Source organism: Brassica napus, chromosome C1 (genome assembly GCF_020379485.1).
Source record: "Brassica napus cultivar Da-Ae chromosome C1, Da-Ae, whole genome shotgun sequence".
Taxonomy (NCBI): domain Eukaryota; kingdom Viridiplantae; phylum Streptophyta; class Magnoliopsida; order Brassicales; family Brassicaceae; genus Brassica; species Brassica napus.
Window position 1 is genome coordinate 7,649,795 of NC_063444.1, and position 23,804 is coordinate 7,673,598.

The following is a 23,804-nucleotide window of genomic DNA, read 5'->3' on the forward strand; positions in this document are numbered from 1 at the left end:
TATTATCTTTTTAAAAAGTAAATTTCTTTATTGTTGTGCATTCAAGCAAAACATTTTGTATTATGGAACAGAGAGATTATTATTTTTGCATCAAACAGAGAAGAAATCAGATCAACGTAAACCCTACAATAATTTTTTGAAGCTCACTTTTTATCATTAATGACTTGCTTTCCCCAAATCGACCCTAAGTAGAGAAATTCATTTCATTAGACATTTCAATAAAATCAAATAGAAAGCATCTGGAAAATCAACCACATTGTTTTGACACATAGAGTGCCTCTATGATACAAGACATCATAGAAATTTCAAAGCTAAATGAGTTCAAATTCCGTCATGTAAGTAGAGTTGATGTACTTGAAAAGTTGGGTAGAAAAAAAACAAGAAAGACTATGTAATATCTTGGTTTTATTAATAAGAAAAAGGGTTGACCAAAAAAAAAACTTATTGGATTTTGTTTTTTTCAGTAAATGTATAATCGGTAGCCCAAATTGATTTTTGTCTACCTAGCCCAAATTATTTATGATTAAGTTAATAGTTTTGGAGGACGATCAATTTTTTTTATTTCATTTTTTAATCTTATTTTAGTTGATGAAGAGCAAGAAAGATGATTAGATGATTTGCTTATTATACCAAAAAAAGAAGAAGATGATTTGGTTTGTATCTGCATACCAAAAGATCACGTTGCTGAAGTGCAGGACAGAGTAAAAGTGTTTTAGGTGATTGTATAAACTGTGCCTAAACGCTAGATATACATAAATTTGGTGCTTAGTTTTCTATTTCATTAAAAAAATTACAATATATAAATACAATAAAATCTATTATCTGTATATTACGATATATGATATTATATGTTATGAAAACTTTAATAATTATATTTTTGAATTATGCTGTACATTTAATGTTTTATTTTGACACTTACGTTGTCTACATCTCCAATTAAATAAATTTACTAGGAGTGGAGAAAAACATAACCTAAAAGTAACGAAACTCAAACTAAATCAAAATATATGTCCAAATATTTCGGTTGAATTTTTTATCAAACCAAAAATTTTAGTTTAGTTTTATTTTAAACTTAATCAAACAAAAAATCTAATTAAAATTAACTAAATATATTAATAATATAAAATTTAAAATGTTTAATCATTTAATCCAAATAACTTAATATTGAAAGAGATTATATTTATAAATAATTAAAAATAATAAAATAAAGAACAAAATGTTTTTAAACTATCATCAAAACTAAAAAACTATCCAAAATATTATATTAACTTAAATTTAATGATTTGAAGTTATAGATTATATCTGGTATATTTTCATTTTGATGTTTTTATGTTTAAATATAAAAGTATGAAGATCAGTGGTTAAATGATGATTTATTTTATGTTATATAGATTATATTTTCTTAATTAAATTATAACATAATTAAAATCAATTCCCTCTGTATAAGTTGATGACAAAAAAAAAAATCAATTCAATTAAACTGTACCAAACACAAATCAAAATGGATTCAAATCAAGCCAAATCAATCATAAGTTAAATCAATTTTGGTTTACTGAAAGTTAAAAATGATCAGAACAGACTAAATTAGACCGCATCAAATTTGAATTCAATCCGAATGCCTACTAATATATTTACTGTTTTTTGTCAACCCTACTAATATATTTACTAACCATTCGGTCACAATTTCTTAGCGCTTAGAGCACCATTATCGCCGTGCCTTAAGGCGTTTCTTAAGGTATTTTGGGTTTAAAAAAAATAAAAAATACATAATTATAGAAGAACTGTGTTTTAATTAGGGTCAGGAAGAGGCGTTTCTTGTTGACACGCGTAGGCGTTTGAGAGGTAGGAGTGTTCCTTCTTCGTTGTTTATCTCTCTCTCTCTCTCTCTCTCGCGAAAGTTCTCTCCTGGTTGGAACCTCCAATCCGAAGATGGCACGAAGAGACGAGATGAAGCTGCGGAGGAGACGAGAAGCTGCAGAGGAGAGATGAGATGAAGCTGCGGAGGAGAGAGCTTCTGGTAGTGAAAGCGGGTTGGATTGTATCGATGGTGATCCTGTTAAAGGTAATCACTTTTGCACTCTGCATCAAGCAATCCCCTTTCTCATCAAGCAATCCCCTTTCTCTCTCTCTCTCTCTCATCAACTCAGAGGAGGCAACGACCGTGTACTCAGAGGACGCAGGTGTATTGAAAGTTAATGTCTTCTCTTCTTCTCTTTCTTCTCTGTTTGCATCTGAAAATTGAATTTTGTTGTAGAAAGAAAAAAAAAACGTGTCAATAGATTCATGGGTTTTGTTTCTGATTTGGTAAAGCTGTCAACTTTGATTATATCTCTGGCAAAGAACAAGTTATTTGCATGTAAATGTTCTCAGATTCATGTGTAGAAGAAAAAAACGTGTCTATAGATTCATGGGTTTTGTTTCTGATTTGGTAAAGCTGTCAACTTTGATTATATCTCTGGTAAAGAACATGTTATTTGCATGCAAATGTTCTCAGATTCATGTGTAGAAGAAAAAAATGTGTCTATAGATTCATGGGTTTTGTTTCTGATTTGGTAAAGCTGTCAACTTTGATTATATCTATGGCAAAGAAGAGGTTATTTGCATATAAATGTTCTCAGATTCATGTGTAGAAGAAAAAACGTGTCTATAGATTCATGGGTTTTGTTTCTGATTTGGTAAAGCTGACAACTTTGATTATATCTCTGGCAAAGAACATGTTATTTGCATGTAAATGTTCTCAGTGTAGTTTTTGTTGTTGGATCATGTCTCTTTCTGTTCTTGATTGAAAGTTTTGATTTATGTTAAAGAGAGAAAGGGGATTTCCTTGTTAGTATTACGTATTGCACATTGATTCTCGTACATTTAGCAGAACTTTAATGGATGCTGAGTATTGTTCGTTTTATGAATGAAATTGCTTATTGATTTATGTACTCCTGTTTCGCATTGCATTCATATCCATCCTGGTTTGCTAGATCACAAGTTACAGTTATTGATTCTTGTCATTACTTGTATTGATCGAACCAAAACCAAACTGGTTGGAGTGATGTGATCGTTGTGCTTTGTTCGTATTTTTGATTGCAGTGGAAGAAGAAGCGCATGAGGAGACTGAAGAGGAAGCACAGGAAGATGAGACAGTGATCCAAGTAGTCTGTGTCTCCATGCCTATCCATAAATCTCTGAACCTTTATGTTTTGTGCCATTACATTTATGTTGAAATAATCGTTTGTAGAACATGGTTTGATCACTCCCAATCACTGATTAAATGGCCGAACCAGCATAAAAATGGTTTGGATCAGGCAGACACTTGAAACTAGTTTCAATTCTTGTCTGAATCATATCTTAGTTAGTTTTTGGATGTTAAGTGATGTAATGAAATCAATTATAGTTTATAATTATTGATTGTGTTTACATCTGTACGTCCAAACCTTAACAACTTGTGTTGGAACAGGACAAAAATGGCAGAACCAGCGTACACAGTAGCATCAGACAGCAAGAACACATGAGAAAAGATGCTATGGCTGGACTTCACGTCCTTAGGTTAATGCCCGAGCCGACAGCTGTTGCACTACTGTATGCGCAGCAGTAGCAGATGACTAGTCATGACAGCATGGGGAGCGGAAGCGAGAGGCTTGCGGTTATATTCAACATGGGTGCTGGTTACTGCAACGTTCTTTGTATAGCCTCTCCAATCTCTTGTATTTTTGTGTCTATAGACTTGTGTTAAAGTTTCTATATAACTTTACAACACTCTTGTTTTCTCTTTAACATAACTTCAAAGTCCATATAAAATTTCATAATCTCTTTCTATTCAATCTATACCAACTAACTTCACGATAAAAGATTCATAATCTCTTTCTATTCAAAGTCCATATAAAGTTTCACAATATTCTTGTTCTCTCTTTAATCATCATTCACAACACCAAATTGTATTCACAACACCAATTTTTTTTTTAAGAACCCTTAAATAAAAGACTTGCAATGGATCACACAAATATACCCATCTCTTAATTAAGTCTCTTAAACTCACTTTCCAACTAAAAAATATGAAAAAAAAATTAAGAGCTCCTAAATGTCTCTTATGGATAATGATGCTCTTACCACTTTGGCCCTTTCTTACAAACTCTTCTAGCAAATAATAGGAAATAGGACACGTGTAGTAGGTGTTGACAAGCCTACACGAAAAGTTATGTTATTAAGTAGTACCTGTCTAGATTCACAACTATAAATAGAAACTCTTAACATTTACAGTAAAAAACTAAGCTAGAAACAACTTTGCCGTACCATTTTATTCATGAATTAAGGTTTTGTGAATCCAACCAAATATTTTCTTCTTCTTTTGCTTTCATGCTTGTTGAGATTTTAATTTTCGGGTGGATTCATCTTTGATCGGTGGTGGCTTCACCATATGTGTTTAAAACACAACAAATTAATAATCTAAGCATATATATGTTCGATCGGATATATTACAGCATAATTGTTTTTGGCCTTTCTACATGAAAAAAATCGCAATAATATAAAGGAAGTTTTAAAATGTAACGGAAAGCACATGATTCGGCCTCGGTGAGTGAAGAAAGACAGGTGAGAAATGAGAATAAAACAAGAGAAGAGACGGGATGAGTCAGTTCAACTGGTTAGAGCCTTGGAGGCCAATTGTCATGCTTCCGGGTTCGACGTCAGCCGGAAGCAAACTGTTTATCCATGTCACGAAGCGGGTACTGGGCCTTCGGGCTCAGGACAAACCCTCCCGGATGAAGCCGGTCCGCTGCCTGACCGGACCTAGGGAATGACCCGCTAAGCGGGGACTCTGGATTACCGAAAAAAAAAAAAACAAGAAGAACAATGAAGATTCTCTGTAGCGTAAGTCCACATTAACTTTCTTAAATTTCACAACGTTATATAATATAAAATGTATTGGTTGGCTTTGTGAGTATGCTTAAAGTTAGATGAGAAAAAAATAAACATACACAAAACTTGAAGGGTGTTTTGTTTAGACAATGTAAACTAGTGGAAGTATACACTTGCCCTATTTTTTCTCAATTATCATTGTTACCTCCTAAACATCATCTAAAATTGATTTTTATAAATTTGTGTCATTATTAAATTTATTTTTATTTAAAATACATGAATTACTACAAAAATATTTGAATTAAATCATGCTGAACTAAATATTTTTTGTAACGGCTATTGGTTTAGATATTTAGTGAACATATAAAATTTGATATTAATGCTCTTCTGAATCATTGAATTTGCAACGAAAATGCGGTTTTTTAGAAATTAGACATATGATAGTTTTTGCAGCGAAAATTGATTGACTTACTGTAGTGACTCAAGTTCTAAGATTGTTCGTAACAATACCTTTAATGTTCTACTGATTGCAGTTCTGAATTACATGTTTAATTTTTCTGGATCTAGCGTTTTTTATTTATTTTACAATATTTTTTTTCTGGATCTAGCATTTTTTATTTATTTCACAGTATTTTTTTCTGGATCTAGTATTTTTTTAATTATTTCATAACATGTTTAATCCGTTGTTTTTTTTTTATCTCTTGCTATTTATTGCTTTCTACTACTCAACATATCTAAATCTGAAACATATATTTTATTGTGTCATACCAGTACATGTGAATTTGATCTCTAACTAATGCAACGACTTCTGAGATCGCAGAATACTCTTAGGAAAAACACTAGTTCGTTTATATATACGTAATTATTTTGATGGTCAAAGTTATCTCATTCACTGATATAACAAATTAAATAAATCCTCTCAATGAGCTAAACTATTTTTCTTTACGGAAATCTGAATTAATATTTGTCGTTGTCTTCTTCTATTTACACCAACCGGAAGATAGACTTTTGGTAACTTAGAGGAAGATGCTTACTGATGCTTACTCATTTTCGTCTGCCGCCTACAGTTATGACCACTTGCAAGCAGCGCCAGAAAAAAATACAACCAGGGCCGTCTATTAGTGTACAAGTGAAACGGTTGAACATAGTCCAAATCTAAAGCGAAAACATATATAAAAAAATTAAAATAAATAGATAAAATTAGTTTTAAAATTCAAAATTTTAATATATTTTTAAATTTATAGTTTATAATTAGAAGAGAAACCTCAAATATACAGAAATAAAACTATTAACTTTTAAAATTATTTCATTATATTATTAAATATATAGTTAATATTTTTTTAACAGGGCTTTAATATAATTTGGCACGGTCATGCGTACAACCAAATATTAATTTCTTGTAAGAAAAAATATATAAACCAATTTCAAAACGACCTAAAATAATGCCAAAAATATATATTCTTTATTTGCGAAAACGCCAAATCCTCCGTCTCAACATAAAATGTATCCATGCACTACTTGTTTGCTCACACCCTCAAACCACGCATTTTCTTCTAACATCCTCTAAACACACATATACGTTAAAAGTAATTAATATATATATTAAAAGTAATTAATATATATATTAACAAATTAAATTGTAGACTTCGTACTGGTGCCTAATCTGGCACTATATATTAAAACCCCACGAATACAAAACATACATAATACAAAAGCCCCCAAGGAGTTAAAAAAAAAACTAAATGGAGAATCCGAGCTCATCAAACATAGAAGAAGTTCAACAAGAATGTTATGATGAGTGGATGAGTTTACAAGCCAAACGCATGACGGACCTTAAACGAGCGTTAGCTAACGGTGAGAAAAACGATGGCGCGCTTCGAGAATTGATACAGTCAGTGATTGAAGATTTTAAAGACTATGCCCGAAAACGATCAGAACATTCTCGTCGATATAGCTCAAACTATTTTGCTCCGACATGGAACACTTGTCTTGAAAACGCACTTCTTTGGATGGGAGGTTGTCGTCCTTCTTCGTTTATACGACTCGTATACGCTATGTGTGGATCTCAACCGAGCTCCGTCTTACCAACTTCTTCCGTGACAACAACATCGGCGGTAAGGTTATACGCGTGTCTACCTTGTTTACGAAAAAAGAGATTTACTAATTAAATGATATGTTTTAGGGTTTCATAAATGCTAATATTCTCTTAATTTTCTGATTAAAGATTGGTGAGTCGGATAGGGACTAAGATGTATAGTTCGGAGTGTAGTCTGAAAAATTCTAGGATGGCCTTGTTTTACATTTCAAATGAAACTGTTTACTTCCTCGGATTCAACCAAAAACTGTCTACAATTCAAGGAAGTGGACCATTTTTATTTTGAAGTTTATAGTCTGAAATTGCGTTTTAAAAGATAAGGACTATATATGATATAGTTTGAAGTTCAGCTGTCACTAGTTCAACAAGGACAAATCTACAAAATACGTTTAATGGGTGCGCGCACTGGTGATTAAATATAATAAAATACGATAAACCATCAAAACTTGACTTTGATTTACATCTTATTTATTATATCTCGTATAACACTGTTTATATAATTTAAGATAAAAATTGATGTATTAATATTATTATTGGTGTACTTGTTTTAGAGTATTTTCAACTCATTTTATTTGTTCCTTCTGAAATAAAAGAATTCTAAAATAAATGTGAGTTTTACTTCAACTTATTTTTTTAAAATGTTATTTTGACGAGTAACTTTTTTGTGTTTTTTATATACTAAACCATATATAGCGGATACATTCACTCAATTGAAATGTTCGCCTTTGGAATAAAGATGGATAGGGAAGTTTCCACTCCTAAAAGACAATCTGCTCCTAAATCAAGCATGAACTCGTTTCTAGTTGTTGATCGATGTGTGTCGTGATCATTAGCATAGTCGGCGTCACAATAGCCAACTATCTTACACTGTTCTCCTTTCTTATACAAGTATCTTTAGTAATTTTTTTTTCTCTGGAAATTTTATTAATGGAACTGAGCCCAAAAAGGCTAATCCCAACACATTACAAGACAAAAAGGCAACGCAAGCCCAATTAACATAAAGACGAAGGCCCAACACACAGGCCCAAAACACAAAAGGTAAACTGTCGAAGAAGCAAGCTACGGCACGTCATCTTCCACGTGTATGATCGCCCGGCGATCAATGAACACGGGTCAAGACGAGGAACCACTTCCTTCCACCGGAACCATAGGAGGCGACGGAACTCCGCCGACGGTGAAGACGAACCACGGAAGAACAAATCTTCACAAGGATTCGAACCGAAGAGCCAAAACTGGTGGATCAACGAATCGGAAAAAAAACATCGACGCCTACAATCTATCCTTCAATTCTGACTATCTTGCATGAAAAGATCCGGCATCTTTGAAGATAAAGATAAGCTTGAAGATGCAAAAACCAAATCAATTGGAAAAAAGAATCGTCGGAGGTACAGAGCGAGAGGCAGTCGGTCAACAAAGAACTGAATCGTAGATGGATCGGTGCCGGCGAGAACGATTCTATGTAAGACATCGTCTCCCGGAGACAGAGGCCGGCGAAGTCGGCGCTATGAAAGCCGTCGCTTCCCGGAGGCAAAGCCGTACGGTCATCGGAGGTACTGATCAACCGTCGGAGACAAGAACCGGTCGGAAGTACCGAAACCGGTAAACAAAAAATGACAACCACTCACTCTCAAATCAACTCTAAACCTTCTGAAAGATAAATGTGTGATAAGAAGGTTAGAGGAATGGAAAGAAATTCTCTCACTAGGGGAGGAGAGAGATAAACCGTTTATCTTTAGTAACTTAAAAAACATATAACTTAAAAGATCAGATGAAAATTTTAATAATAATTACAGTTGCAAAAATATAAAAAAATCAAGTTTTTTCCTACAAAAAGACAATATTTAGCTTGAAATACACATTGTTACCAGAAAAAATAAGCTTTTATATATCACGAGCTTTGGGCAGTTGCATTTATTCCCCTCCTATCTAAGAGCACCTTCAAGGCAGATGCAAGGAGGGTTTCTAGGAAAAAATATGGTGTGGGGTCCACCAAAAAGGGAAAGACGGTTGTCTCCTGTCGTGAAATAAGCGACGTATTTTGCACATCAGGCGGAAAAAAAATAGGAAACTCAAGTTGGATATTTGCGCTGAGGATGCTCTAAGCCCTCGTATATCTTAAAGTTATTTTATTTTTAAAATAAAATTGAGTCGAAAATAATTTTAAGTTATTAAATCTTTTAGCCTCTGGTTATTGAAATTTGGAGGATTGAAGTTTACAGAATATAGGATTTTAATATATAATTTTGTTTATCTTCAAAAGACAGTTGTCATATATAATGTTTAATTATTTTTCATAATTCTTCTTCCCCTAATTAATATCACAGCAAAGGTTGTTTTGATAAATTGGTCATCCGTAGGTCTAAGCATGGCTCTGGGTGAGACACCTGGCAGGACAGACGGAGCAGGCGAGTCGATGAGTGATCTAACGGCTGAGCAATTATTCAAGATCAACGAGCTACATATGAAAACGGTACAAGAAGAGAACATGCTGACTAAGCAATCGGCGACTTTACAAGAAGACACGGCGGATATGCCTATTGCCGTCGCGGCGTTCCACAAAGAAAGGATCGGAGAAGCCGACGTGGAGGTGGAGCTTGCGCTTGATAAGTACGAGGACGAAATGGCTCGTATGTTAGCTGAAGCGGATAAGCTGAGGTTAACCACTTTAACTAAAATTGTTGAGATTTTAACGGCGGTTCAAGCGGCGGACTTTCTACTTGCCGGGAAGAAACTTCATTTTGTCGATGCATGAGTGGGGCAGACTGAGAGAACGTTGCCGCCTTGAAGCTTGTGGTGATGATTCCGGTGGAGAATTTTCCGGATGGTAAACTTTGTAGATCGGACGTTATCAGATATATATGTAATAGAGGATAATAACAACAAGATTATACTAATCTTGGCGAAAAAAATATCTTGGCATTATATAATATAAAATCTTCGTTTTTGAATTCTTATTTTGTTCTTCGTAGTTACTAAAATATTTAATACGGAGATTAGAGAGGATGATAAGTAGATACTCTGTAGTCAGTACCCGTACACGTGTGGTGTAATAAGTTACATTGCTCCTATATCAAACGTATGTCGACGTGCGGCTGCGAATGGTGGCGATAACATCCTATAGGATAGATGAAAATGACGAACAAAACGTACAGGTCACGGTAAAATTACCACGTGGCGACAAAATGGTTTAGACTGGACAGTTGGCAATAATAATATTATTATAAGTCCGAGCGATATAATAATGTTTTAAAAAGTAAATAAAAAGATTGGAAACATAGTTGGACCACGAAAACTTGAAAATTCTTTGTAAATATATATAATTATGATAGTTTTATAAATTAATAAATATACTTACATATAAGCCTTGTTCTGAAACTCGCTAAGCGCTACACGTGCATTCAGAGTGGACCTAACGATTAATGAAAAAATCGGAATTTAATCGAAAATTAATCGGAGATTAGTGTTAGGGCATTTATTAAATTTGTAATATATAAAATGGTATAAGTATCAAAGTAGTGGGAGTGCTGTACGGTCTAGTGGCTTGCGTCTATAATTGTAACTCAAATAGCTCGGGTTCGACTGTGGAAAACAACAGTTTTGTTAGTTTTTTCACGTTTTCATTAATAACTGAAAAATTACAAAGTTATCTTTATCATCTTCTTCAACCTAAGTTTACTGAAAACCCAGATTTATGGTCTCCAACTGTTTTTTTTTCACGATTCTTGTCATTCAAACTTGTTTTTATTGATTCATGTACGCATATAACAGATTCCAATCCTAATACATGATTTAAACCTTAAAATTTCATTTTCCCACAATTTTTGAGTTTCCCGATTTCTATATTACGCGGCCGCGTTACCTTAAACCATGCTTTACACGGCCAAAACTCGGGCTGGCGTAGAATACATCCGAATTGATCTAACTCGCCATGGTGACCTTCCGTTTCACGATTATACGACCGATTATACAGTTCGGCGGCCGCGTTTTTGAACAAGGCATATAAGTAACATAGTATATTAAAATAAGTTTGAAAAATTATATTAAAATATAAATTTTGTTTTTACTAAAACAAAATTTTAAGAATCTAATTTTTAAACTATACGCAATATTAAAATTTAATGTGTAGAAGTTTTTAAATTTCTTCATCAATATTAAAAGTCCAATGTATGATGTTTAAAGGTACAGAAAGGCGAATTTATAAGTAGTTTGTAGCCATTTGGCTGGTCAAATTCCGCAAAATCTATAAAAGTGTTTAGTTTAGTTTCTAAATTGAAATGCAGTCCATGAATAAATTTTCTCTTAGAATATTCAAACGAGATCTGAATCATAGCCTCAAATAATATGTAGAATGGTTCTTTCAAATCTATTGGTTAGTTTCCAAAAATCTGTTTACTATTAGATTACCATTTTTTGATTAGATCTAATAGACAATGTAACTATAGATCTTCTAAATCACTTATAAAAATAATCGAATTTGAATTAATATAGAAGATGAATAAACAAAAGATGGTAATCTAGATTACTAAAAAAAAAGATGGTAATCTAATAGACAAGAAGAAGCTGTTAATTGAGTTAAGATAGAAGATGCATTGAAGAAAGACAAAGGAAAAGACGTACCGTCATTTTTTCGATATTTAAAGTAAAAATCACATTTTTTTATAAAATGAAAAAATCACATTTTATCATAAATAAAAACATGGGTTCTCAATGAACATACTATAACAAAATACAATCTGTAACTTAAAATTTTTCCGTTACAAAATAAAAAAAATAAAGCTGAACTAAAAATGGTGTTGGAACTACCCTGGAACCATCCATCCATGTACCAACAGAAATAATATCACTATGCAAAGCATCTCCAACTCAACCCAAAATCCTCGAATTTTGAGGTTTTGTGTCATTCCAACCCAACCTTAAATCTTCAAAATATCTTGTATTTTCTTTTTGATCTTTAAAACATCTTCAATCCCATTCTATTTTCTACTCTAAAATAGAGTTTAAAGTAAAAATGATTCAATGTTACTCTATTTTTCACTCTATAATAGAGTAAAAAATAGTTTTACTCCGAATATAGAGTAACTTTTTTTTTTGTTCATCACTCTATTTTTCACTCTAAAATAGAGTACCATTGGAGTAAACTCAAACTCTATTACAGAGTTACTCTATTTTAGAGTAAAAAATAGAGTAAACCATTGGAGATGATCTTGTAGTTATTTCTTGTAGTTATTTCTTGTCATAAATATTAGTAAATTTTGTTAATATCAAGGATTATAATACAAATAAATAAACTTTTAAGTATTGCTTTGATGATTCATGGTTGGAGTAACCAACCCTCAAATTCTCATTATGAAGTTTTTCTCCCTTTAAAATGAGGTCTTGGGTTGGAGATGCTCTGAGTAGTCTGGAAGTGCAAGTGCACATACATTCCCTCCTTAGTTTATCACTTTAGAGCGAATTCAATCACAAACAAGTGTCATGTAGTTAAGATATACTGATAAATAGAAGTGAGAATTTCTATTAAAAAATACTCATATGAAAAAGAATCAGCATGGAGGTTGATGAGAAGGTTAGAAATATGTGGTATTTATGGAAGACTAGAAATGGAATCATCTTTGAAGGGAAGGCAGTCATTGCGCAGGACGTGGTGGAGAAAATTTCAGAGGAAGCACAGTTCTGGTTGAATGCACAAAAACAAGAAAGAGAGAAGGAAGAGGAGGAGAGAAAGGCTCGGGAGGCAGTTAGGAAATGTTGGGAGCCGCCGCGAGCAGACTGGATAAAGTGCAACATTGGAGTGAATTTTGATAAGAAAGTCTCAAGAAATGGAAGAGTTTGGGTGGTGAGAAATGAGAGGGGCAAAATTCTCATGCATAGTAGACGGGTGTTCATTAATGTCAAGTCTCTGGATGAAGCAAAATACAAAGCTCTGTTGTGGTCCTTGGAGAGCTTAAGCTTTCATCATCTCAACAGAGTCATTATTGCATCGGATGATGATACTCTCACAAAGGTGATCCTCAGACCCAAAGTGTGGCCTAATTTCAAAGGGCAATATGTTGAGCTGGAGAAAAGATTGAGAAAAGTGAAGATTAGTAAAAGAAGATAGATCAACAAACAGAAGGGCTTTCTTCATAGCTCAAAGTGCAGTGAATGGGTAGTTATCTGCAATCTTATGTTGCGGCTGGTGGCCCCTTGTGGCTACGAGAATTGTTTGAGAATGAAGAAGCTTTGCCCTCTACTTAGTTGATCATTGTCATGTAATCGATGACTAGATTTTTGAATCTTATGTTATAGCTTTGAACCAGCTGTTATATATTCGGGAAGAGTAGCTTTGATTGGTTTGTTGGTCTAATGAGTTTTTTGGATAACGGAGTTCTCCCCCGCTGTGGCCGATCTTCTGTAACTGAATGTTGGTCTTGATGACCTTATATTAATCTAACAGATGACAAAAACAAAAAAACAAAAAAATTCAAAAAGATAGTTTAATTTATAAGGCAAAAATACAGAACAATTTAAGCAACAATGATTTTTATTATATAAGCTAAACAAGACTAATGAAAGATATAAGGAGCATAAAGATGAGTTGCTCCATTTTTGGATAGTTTCTCTTATACATATTTTTTCCCCCGCAACTCCTAATTTATCTTAGATAATTTTCCTCCTCGCGAATATATATATATATATATATATATATATATATATATATATCTTTCAGAGAATCTCACCAGTCCACCACACACACCTCTGAAATAAATGGTATAAACGACTCCGTATCCTTCGATGTGAGACGACAACGTTTCGGTTTTGGGTTTTGGCATAACTGATGGAACCCATGCGAGAAAAGCCTGAAAATAATCAATAAAAGGGAGGCGGTGGAGGAGAAGCGTATGATACTCCGGGAATAGGCGGTAGTGGTCCTTCGTAACCAGGAGGTGGCGGTGGTGGGCTATGGTGAATCACCGGAGGAGGTGGCGAAGATGGCGGCGGACTATAGTGGACGGACGGTGGTGGTGGAGGTGAGTTGTAGTAAACAGGGGATGGCGGAGGAGTGTAATGTACGGTCGGAGGCGGAGGTGGAGGTGGTGAGTGATCTATGCAAGGTGGAGGAGAATATACTGGCGTTGGTGGAGGTGGTGGGGATAGATAGTGATAAACCGGTGGTGGTGGTGAGTGCGGTGGTGGAGGTAACGAGTAATGTGGCGGCGGAGGGGGTGAGCTGTAATAGTAAGGGGCTGGTGGTGGTGAAAATTGAGGTGGCTGTGAGGGAGATGGTTGTGGTGGCTGCGGTGGGTAGTATGTCGGAGGCGGAGGTGGTGGTGAAGGAGAATATGTTGGTGGCGCGGGAGATGGAGGACAGTGACCTGCCGACGGTGGAGGTGATGGAGGAGAGTAACCTGTCGACGGTGGTGGTGGTGATGGAGGAGAGTAACCCATCGACGGTGGTGGTGATGGAGGAGAGTAACCCGTCGACGGTGGTGGTGGTGATGGAGGAGAGTAACCTGTCGACGGTGGTGGTGATGGAGGAGAGTACCCCGTCGACGGCGGTGGTGGTGGGGGAGAGTAACCCGTCGACGGTGGTGATGGTGGGGGAGAAGGACCCGTCGACGGCGGTGGTGATGGAGGTGAGTGACCCGTCGACGGTGGTGGTGATGGAGGAGAGTGACCTGCGGACGGCGGTGGTGATGGAGGAGAAAACCCAGTCGGCGGCGAGGGTGATGGCGGGGAGTGACCTGTCGATGGTGGTGGTGATGGAGGAGAATAAACCGGAGTGGGAGGAGGAAATGGAACTACACCAGGAGGACTAGGAGAACCAGGCGGTGACTGAGAACCCGGTGACGGTGGAGTTGACGGAGGAGACGGACCAATGGTTGGAGGACTAGACGGCGAAACAGGACCAGGAATTGGAGAAATGGGAGACGGCGGCACCACCATCGGAGGACTAGCTGGCGAAATAGACGGCGAAGGAGGTGAACCACCAGGAGATGGTGTTGTCGGCGGTGACGGGACTACAACCGGAGGCCGAGGACTAGGAGTAACAGAACGCCCACATCCAAACGATGCACAATTCACCGGCGGCAAAGACAAGAAAGCCGCACATTGCCCCGGAGATCTCTGCGCAGGTCTCGTCGGTATACAGTTACGCCGATCATCAACCCCAGGCAAACCGATACATACCGGCGGCTCTCCGGTGAAGAAATTGTAGCTGAAATTAAAGTTCTCCAGTCTCGGCAACTGACAAATACTCGCCGGAATCTTCCCGGAGAATCTATTATGCGCCACATTTAACTGTTCCAACGAAACCATTCCGCCGGTACTCGCCGGTAACGACCCCACCAGCTCGTTGAAACTGAAATCAAACACGGTGACGTTTTTCAACCGTCCGATCTCCGACGGCAAGCAAGAGTTAAACCCATTGTTCATGAAGATGATCTCTTCCAAGTTCCTCATATCGCCCAAACTCGTCGGAATACAACCGTGGAACTGATTATTCGCCACAACGATGACGGAAACCGGTGAATCTCCCAAATTATCCGGTAACTCGAACCGGAACCGGTTATGGTTAATGAAAATCGCATCTAGATCTTTACTGAAGAGCTCTCTCGGTACAGGTCCTTCAAACTCGTTAAACCGTAGATCCAGAAACTTCAACGACGGTAACTGGAGGATAACCGCAGGAAATATACCGGCGAACCGGTTATTGCTGAGATCTAACTCGAACAGAAGCTTAAGCCGGTTAAACCGATGCGGTACGGTTCCACAAAACCGGTTCGAGTTAACGTGGAACAGAGCAAGATCCGTTAACAAACCAAGCTCTTGAGGCAAGTATCCAGCAATGTCAGCGTGGTTGAGATCTATCCCGGCGACTGTACGGATCCGTGGGTTATCCGGCGCCGGAGCACAGTAAACGCCGGTGTAACTGCAGACGTCGGAGCCGATCCAGTTGGCGGTGAAGTTGTTTGGATCAGAGAGAATGGCTTGTTTCCAAGCTTGAAGAGCTACGTAAGCACTTCGAAGACGTGGATTCTCGAAGACGAGAGATGGGTCGACGACGACATTCTCGCCACGGTCGCCAAAGTCGTCGCGGTAGTACAGAAGCTGTCGCTGTCGGATCAGATGGACCTCTTTGTCTGAAAGATCGCTGTTGGAACTAGCGAGTGAATAAGAGTGAGAGAGACCAGTAGAAAACAAGAAGGTAAAATGAAGAACAAAAAGAGCGTAGATCTGAGCCATCTTCTTCGTCTTCATTGCTTCAGAGAAACATACATTTGAGTAGAATGGCAGATAGTGAGAGAGATTTGAAGGATGACGAAGGGTAAAATGAAGACAAGAAGTTAGAAAACAAACAGTGTGAAAGAGAGAATTATTAGAGAGAGAGGACAGGTCTTTCACAGCTCAGCCCTACACGCATATACTCTCTCTCTGTGCACTCTTATTTTATTACACTTTGAAAAGCAAGATGAATTATTAAATTATGTGTCCATACAATCCATAACATTTTAATAAATGTAAGATCGACTTTTAGTGACCTTTTTTTTTGAACTGATCACATGAATTATATACGTTACGAATTATACATTTGGATTAAAGACAAATTGCATTCCTCTATGCACTTGGCAGTAACTTCTGATCATCAACAATTCCAATACAACTACTACTAATAGTTTTAATGATCAACGACCGATATAGTTAGAAAATTTGAATCGGAATGTTAAAATCAAACCCAAAAATCAATGATAACATTTTTGGTCGCTTGACATGGATTATCATTGTTGTTTTAAAAGCCCATCAAATTAAATGCCGTTGGGCTTTGTATTTTACGGTTATGTGTTGTGACAATCTCTTGAGTCTCTGACAGTAAAGTTAAATGAATTAGGTGAAACTTGAAAGTCACGTGCATTCATTTTCTTTTGAGGTGTCCTAAAGTCATTAAAACTTTTCAACAATGAACTGTGCTGATGTCGGAATCGTCTTTATACTACATGCCCCACAGTATATCCATACAATCTAGAATTGCTCTATATTGGATTTGGATATTTTTAAAAGCACTAGTGTTATCTGTTATGTGTTTACCGTTGACGTTTTTACTAATTACAAAATAATTTGAATTTATATGGTTTAGTATGCTTCTAGATGTTTGTAATTTCGATTTGGAACAAAATGAATTTATATGGTTTAGTATCATTCAAGCTTCGCTCTTAGCCTCTTAGTCAAAAAAAGAAAGAAACTTCACACTGTACATATGAAATCTTACATCTAAAACAAGATGTAGCATAACTTGATAAACATATACGAATTTACTAATTGCTAATTTACATTAGACTAAGGGGGGGGGGGGGGGGGTTATTGGGAGTTAAATTTTGAAGAAATTTTAAAATTTAGAGATTTCATTGTTATTGGTTTATGAATTCTTAAAATCTTATTAGAATCCGTTGTTATTGGTTTGTGGACTTTTAAATTCTATGAGAATCCTATGTTATTCAAAAAGTTTAGTTTTTATTGATTTTGTAATTCTATTAAACTCTTTTGTTATTGGGACATAAATTCTCTTTAGTTTTACTCATAACACTCAACTTTACAAATATCACGTATAGTCATAGGATTTTCAAAATCTATGTAACAAAAACACAAAAACACAAACACAACAAGATTTTTTTACATTTTTATTGTCAAGTCAAAGATAGTTATAAAAAGAAAACTAAAGATAAAAGAAATTATTAAAAATAACAATTTTTTAAAAAAAAATCTTTCATGAAATATAACTATTTGATATTAAAATAAAATCATGAGAAAATTCATAGGTTGATCTTAAAAACTTTAAAACAAAAATCAAACAAGACAAATCAAAATGTCAAAATATTGAAAAACCAAAATTATTTTTAATTTTCAAATAGTTCTATTTTATGAAAGATTTTTTTTAAAAAAATAATAATAGAAAGATAAGTTTGGAAAGAAAAGTATATATGAAAATCTATAATAATCAATGACAATTTATACAATATTTTGGGTAAAATTCATCAAATCTGCTTAACTTTTAAAAATCTACTAACTCTTAGAATTTTCAAACTCCACACGAATTCTATTTCCAACATGCCTCCCTAAATATCTATTATTATAACCGGATATCAATTGTAAATGAGTCATTTACATAAACGGAAACTGTTAAATAAGATCGTTTAGTATTGATGTTGTATATTGTTTATCACATGTAGACCCTTCCCACAAGAAGAGAGAACTCGTATCTTATTTTTGAAAATAAAATTGTCTGGCAAGTATTACTAATTTACTATTCATCCGTGCTCTTTTGTCCGTTACCTTTCAGAAAGCAAAGATCCACAAACCAAGGGAGAAAACATCCAATTTAACAAAAGGTTAAACCACGCTTTCGCAAAAAAGCCTATCATATCTTGATTCCACGTACCCTCCGTACATGCATGTTGTTGTAATTACATTTTTTAACATAACGCACCTATATAATATATCTAGTTACAAGTATATGATGCACCAATCCAATGTAATATAAGAGTAATAACATTTTTTTAAAACTCACGAATGTAAGCAACGCATAGAGATGGCGAGTAGTACTATTTCGAGTTGCGGGATTGAGAAAATTAGAAAAGAATGTTACTACGAACGGATGAGTTTACAACCTAATAAACGCATAGTTGATCTCATAGAAGTGATCATGTTTCAACGATCCAACGCCGACGATCATCACACTCGAAAACTCGTTGGTAAAACCATTAACGACTTAGTTACATAAAAAATCATCAACGACTTTCCAAAAAACACCGTAAAATGATCGGAGCTCTTAGACCGAAGCTGCTAGCTACTTTGCACCATTGTGAAACTCTTCTCTACAGAATGGTCTTCTATGGATATGGTGGAATGACCTCCTTCATCTTTTATTAGAGTGGTGGGATGCCGTCCTTCATCTTTCATTAGAGTTATATACGCTCTTTGTGGATCCCATGCCGACACTAGCTTTCTCAGCATCTCCTCAACATGGATGAAAACGTCGAAGATGGACAAGATGGTGATGGTTCCATTAGCGATCTTACTGCGATGCAGCTTGCGAGAATCAATGGTCTTACTAAATTTTTTTAAGACCCCTAAAAGTTCATGTCGCCCTGTAAAAAGAAGATAAAAAATTAGGAGTATAAGAATTTGATGTGTTAAAAAAAAAGAATTTGCATCATTCTTTTATTTTCTCTTTCTTTACACGACGATCTTTGGGTTTTTAATCAATTTGGGTTTGAAAGCACTATACAACACTTTATCGTAGGGCACGTGGATATGAACTGTTTGCTTAAAATACCAGTGGGTGCATCCGTAGAGTGCATCTCTACTTGGAGATTAGTCTAAATTCTTTCACAGGTCCGGAATACTCAGATTACTAAAATAAATAAATGAGAGAATTTGCAATAGGATGTTGCGGATATGCCAATGGTTATCAAAGTTTTCTCTAAGGATTTGGTTGAAGCTGGCGAGGCCGTTGAAGAAGCTTTAGATAAGAATGAAGAAGGCATGACAGTTCTAATGGCGGAGGCTGATAAGCTGAGGCTAGATACAATTAGGACGATCGTGGAGGTTTTGACTCCTGTTCAAGTGGCGGCTCTTTTGCTCTCCCTGAAAAGATTACACGTTTCGTTGCACGAGTGGGGAAGAGGTAGAGAAGAGTGTTGTCTCGTGTGTGCAGCCGCTAGAGGTGGAGCTGGGAAGTCAAAGAGATCAGCCACTTGTTGATGTGGGAGTGTGAGTTCTTTAAGGTTTTAGAAATAGTCTTCTGTAATAGTTTGGTCTAAGCAGAGATGAGATGTGTCTTTATGTTTGTGTGTGTGATAGTGAGACGTAGTTACGAAATGCATAAGCTTTATGCTTTTGTCTTATATAAGGAATAACAAAAGTTGTAAACCCTCAAAAGACGGCATCTTCTTATTCATATGAATACAAATAAGTTATAAATACACACGTCAAGATTTTAACTGTGTTTTTCTTTGCCAAGTTGAACTATTTTCCCAGTTTTATTGATTTGGCCTTGTTGTAAATTCCTGTGACATTTGAGATGTAGTGAGTATAGTGTTTTGCTCTGGTTCTTCAAAATGGCAAAGCATTACGATTTACGAAGATATACAACTTTAATAAAATAAAATAAAAAATTCAAAAAAAAAACTTTAATAAAATATGTATAGACCCTAAACTAAACAAGGGGAAAGTGACATTTTGTGGAAATTAAGGGAGTGGCTGTCTATCATTAAAAAATAAAAAGTGATTGGCTGTTGTTGAATCTTTGTAACATTCGAATATTCCTTTTGTAGATTCTGCATCCAAAGTTTAAAAAAACAAAGGTATTTACATTAGAGATATATATAAGAGAAATTGCATTCTATAACTATAAAAACTATTATTCACTTTATAACCATATCAAAAACATGATTAGGCGTGGACTCTTGATTACGTGTTTGGGTTCAGATCGGATATTTCAGATTTTTGGTTATTCCGGTATTGGGGTTTAGAATCTGTTCATTTATTTTTACTTATCGAATCGGGTTTGGATATTTTTCATTCGAGTTTGGTTATTTTATGTCGGGTTCAAATATTTAAATTTAAAAAAAACAAATTTTGAATTGCTCAAACTTTTTATACTTCGAATTTTACCACTATCTTAAGTGATTTTCTAATTTTTAATAAGTTGGACGATTAATAGGTTTGGAGATAAAACTTGGAAAATAGAAAAGACACTAAACTGAAATGTAACTTTTGTTAATGCATAAAACAAGAAGATTGACATACATTTTAAGTGAATATAAAATTAATTTATCCGTAATTATATGTATATATTTGATTTTGGGTCATGTGTATCGTTAATATAAATATTTTGAATAAACTGAGAGAAGTAAATTAGGAATTTAGGGTTAAATATATATGTTCGATTATCTTCAGATATCTATTCGAGTTTGGATTACCCGTTCAGATTTGAATATGCTATCTTTCCTAACTCAATATCCGTTTAGGTATTTTGCTATTTTGATTTGGATTTCAGTTTAAGATTTTCGGATCGGGTTTGGGTACCAGTTCGAATAACGAGTAAAATTTCCATGCATATGCTACTTACATAAGAGAATCTTCAACTCTACTCTATTTTTCACTCTAAATATAGTTTAGAGTAAAAGTGTTACAATGGTGTTTTATTTTTCACTATATAATAGAGTAAAACTAGGGGTTGGCCCGCCCTACGGGCGGGTAAGTTTACAACAAAATCATTTTATATCAAACATTTTAAAATTACTTTAAATTAAATATGATAAATATTTGTTTTCTAAGATCTTATTATAAATTTATTAATTTTTTGAATTTTATATTTATTTGTTAACATTTGACCTTTGTTTATAATTTTTACGTGTTTGGATTTTTATTTGTTATCAACTATATTTTATAAAATTGTACTATTTTATTTTAAGTATTCATTTCAGTTGTATTTATGATGGAAATACATTTTCTTTTACATTTGCATGAGATTATATGTGTAGTATTTTAATATATTTTCTTAATTGTGTGTTAAAGTTTTATACGGACTTGTAAACTCGACGGACTTGTGCGGCCTATGCTAGAACCAATGTGACTCTGTAACACACGCTTGTTCAAGAAAATAGTGATATGCCTGAAAATTTCTCCGTATTTATCTTTGTATAGAATCTTTTAAAGTGCGTAAAAAGCGTTGTGGTGCTATTTTGTTGTTTCTAGAAGTGTTTGTCAATAATGATAATAGCCTAATAGGTATGGTACTACTTTTTATTGTTTTATTTGTTTGATCTTGTGATTTTTTTGATTGTGCTAAATCTTATTTTGATTTTGATGTCCAGAAATGGGAAAATGTAAGTGAGATTGACTTTTTATTTTATTAATGTTAACATGGATTTGATGAGACGGAAAAAATATATTAGCGTAAATGGATTTTTAATTAAAAAAAATTATATATACTGTTGAAGATATATTTTGAATTATATTATGTATTTTTTTACTAAATTGGTATTTGTTGACTAATATTTTTACCAAACACAAGTTCTATTAAGTATTTTGAGTAAACTTATGGTTCTATTTGTTATATTATTATTTTGAACTGATTTTTGTAAAATATTTATTTTTATTATGTATTAATAATTTACTGTGGGCTGCATCATGTTTTTGCTTATTTATCTATGCTTGAACTTGGTATAAAAAAAATTATGTGAGACTCCCTTTTTCATGGGTGTTTGATGACATTTGAAGAAGAATAATGTAAATAGATTTCTCTTCTTTCTGATTTTGTGCAAAAATTCCTATTTATTCTTGGAATTTATGTATTTTGTATAATATAATATATGTTTAACTAAATTATTATTTTGTTACGAAAATTGTTTAATAAGTTTTTTTATGTCTTTTCACTAAATACTTATTATTTATTTGTTATATCTTGTGGGGAAACAACCAAAAAAAATTCTGATCTCCAGGCCTTTTAGGAGCACACTTAGTGTGGATTTGCTGCTAGTCATGGAACATGTCCTAGCCGTGAAACGTATGAAAATCGTGAACTTAAGTTGGTGCTTTCCCGAGTAAGCAAAGAAAAAACATATCCTTTTTGCAACCGAGAGCAAAAATCATTATACTGTCACAGTTGCACAGCCTACTAAACTATTTGATGCCATTCTAAGTTGCTTTTCTGTGGTTTTCATAATATGTTTTACTTCTACAATCAAGATAGAGGACTGCAAGGGAAATTAAAGAGGTAAAAACTCAATCAGCAGCATGAATTTGCAATATATAACGTTAAGAGAGTAAGAGAAAAAAACAAATGATCACCTGCAATGTGATAGCGTTGTGCATAATCAAATCAATTTCTGACTTGAATGGTTATAGCATCTTCCTAACTTTGACGTCCTTGTTCGTCGGCAAGATCACAGAGACAATACATTGTACCCAATTAAATGAGCTTTGACTGCTCTCCCTGTCTTATTGGAGATGGTTCCAGCACCGCTTTAGTGTTTTTCGCTAATCAGAGTCTTTTCATAACCTCTTTTGCGAGTTTGGCCATATTATATTTAACAGTATAAAAGTACGTGCTCACATTGACCATATTATATTAACTTTATGAAAGTACGTGCTCACGTTGCGAGTTTGGCAAAGAAATAAAAATAAAACATTTAGGACATCACAAGTAAAAAGACGGTAAGTGCTCACATTGACCATATTATATTAACTTTATAAAAGTATGCTTTTGACGTCCTTTGCTTTGTGTGAACCATCTCCTCTGACCATGAACCATTTTAACCTTCTCAATCATTTTCTTCCTATGCACTCGACCCCGTATTGCAGAACAGGCTCATCATCCTACTAATTATAACTTCAAACGACGGTCGTTTTGCTGGATCACTGTTCCAAGAACGTATCACAAAAAGGTTATAAATACCCTAGACACCCTAACCAATGATTTGAGGGAATATTTGGCGAAACAATGTATAATACGTATATCGTGTCTTACGTTTGCCAACAATCTTCGACTATGGATGCGATCTGAGGATTTAATCTTTCAGGCAAGTCCAACCGTCGGTCCATGAATCCCACAACTCCAACAACCTATTTTAAACTTGATTAGAATCTTTATTATTGTGCTATAATCTCACAAGTTGATAAGGTACCTGGATAGAGCTTAGACGGTCCCATGGAATTAAAGTAGTCATTAGCTCCCATAAGATGATTCCAAAGCTGAGCACATCACACCTGTTACAACAAAAGTATTGAGTTTTTAATCCAAAATTCTAAGATACTGAACAATGTATCACAAGAAAGAGAGTAAGCAAGGGTTAATACGTACTTATCATTCGGAGGTTCACTC

The 23,804-nt window shown here is 34.8% G+C and overlaps 4 protein-coding genes and 1 pseudogene across 9 annotated transcripts; 4 read left to right on the plus strand and 1 right to left on the minus strand.

The window, feature by feature from the left end:
- Positions 1-1,258: 1,258 nt before the first annotated feature.
- BNAC01G11070D lies at positions 1,259-3,797 on the plus strand. Of its 6 annotated transcripts, none has more exons than XM_013872587.3 (3): positions 1,784-2,180; positions 3,082-3,143; positions 3,449-3,797. In XM_013872587.3, the coding sequence occupies exons 1-3, from the start codon at positions 1,991-1,993 to the stop codon at positions 3,584-3,586; spliced, it is 390 nt and encodes a 129-aa protein (XP_013728041.1). In that variant the 5' UTR covers positions 1,784-1,990; the 3' UTR covers positions 3,587-3,797. The 6 variants fall into 6 exon arrangements, 3 of the variants coding, with proteins under 3 accessions (XP_013728041.1, XP_013728040.1, XP_013728038.1); XM_013872586.3 differs by having other exon boundaries at positions 1,789-2,180; positions 3,082-3,146; XR_001286274.3 differs by having other exon boundaries at positions 1,794-2,191; positions 3,082-3,146.
- A 2,790-nt stretch (positions 3,798-6,587) lies between these two features.
- BNAC01G11080D (protein DOG1-like 1) lies at positions 6,588-7,093 on the plus strand. Its single transcript, XM_013872598.1, has 2 exons — positions 6,588-6,959; positions 7,070-7,093. Exons 1-2 carry the CDS (start codon positions 6,588-6,590, stop codon positions 7,091-7,093), a joined length of 396 nt encoding a protein of 131 aa, XP_013728052.1.
- Positions 7,094-8,017: 924 nt separating this feature from the next.
- Positions 8,018-9,894, plus strand: LOC106431805 (protein DOG1-like 1). Its single transcript, XM_022712445.2, has one exon. It carries the CDS (start codon positions 9,306-9,308, stop codon positions 9,690-9,692), a length of 387 nt encoding a protein of 128 aa, XP_022568166.1. The 5' UTR covers positions 8,018-9,305; the 3' UTR covers positions 9,693-9,894.
- Positions 9,895-13,402: 3,508 nt separating this feature from the next.
- On the minus strand, positions 13,403-16,369 carry LOC106357603 (leucine-rich repeat extensin-like protein 5). Its single transcript, XM_022711959.2, has one exon. It carries the CDS (start codon positions 16,178-16,180, stop codon positions 13,790-13,792), a length of 2,391 nt encoding a protein of 796 aa, XP_022567680.2. The 5' UTR covers positions 16,181-16,369; the 3' UTR covers positions 13,403-13,789.
- A 1,457-nt stretch (positions 16,370-17,826) lies between these two features.
- LOC106431775 lies at positions 17,827-20,984 on the plus strand (annotated as a pseudogene).
- The last annotated feature ends 2,820 nt before the right edge of the window (positions 20,985-23,804 follow it).

What these genes read in the sequence shown, in the direction of transcription:
- BNAC01G11070D (XM_013872584.3), top strand. Translation starts at nt 1,991, where the DNA reads ATGAAGCTGCGGAGGAGAGAGCTTCTGGTAGTGAAAGCGGGTTGGATT. An exon ending in CGTGTACTCAGAGGACGCAG is followed by an intron (nt 2,181 to 3,081) that starts GTGTATTGAAAG and finishes TTTTGATTGCAG; the next exon opens with TGGAAGAAGAAGCGCATGAG.
- BNAC01G11080D (XM_013872598.1), top strand. Translation starts at nt 6,588, where the DNA reads ATGGAGAATCCGAGCTCATCAAACATAGAAGAAGTTCAACAAGAATGT. An exon ending in CCGTGACAACAACATCGGCG is followed by an intron (nt 6,960 to 7,069) that starts GTAAGGTTATAC and finishes TTCTGATTAAAG; the next exon opens with ATTGGTGAGTCGGATAGGGA.
- LOC106431805 (XM_022712445.2), top strand. Translation starts at nt 9,306, where the DNA reads ATGGCTCTGGGTGAGACACCTGGCAGGACAGACGGAGCAGGCGAGTCG.
- LOC106357603 (XM_022711959.2), bottom strand. Translation starts at nt 16,180, where the DNA reads ATGAAGACGAAGAAGATGGCTCAGATCTACGCTCTTTTTGTTCTTCAT.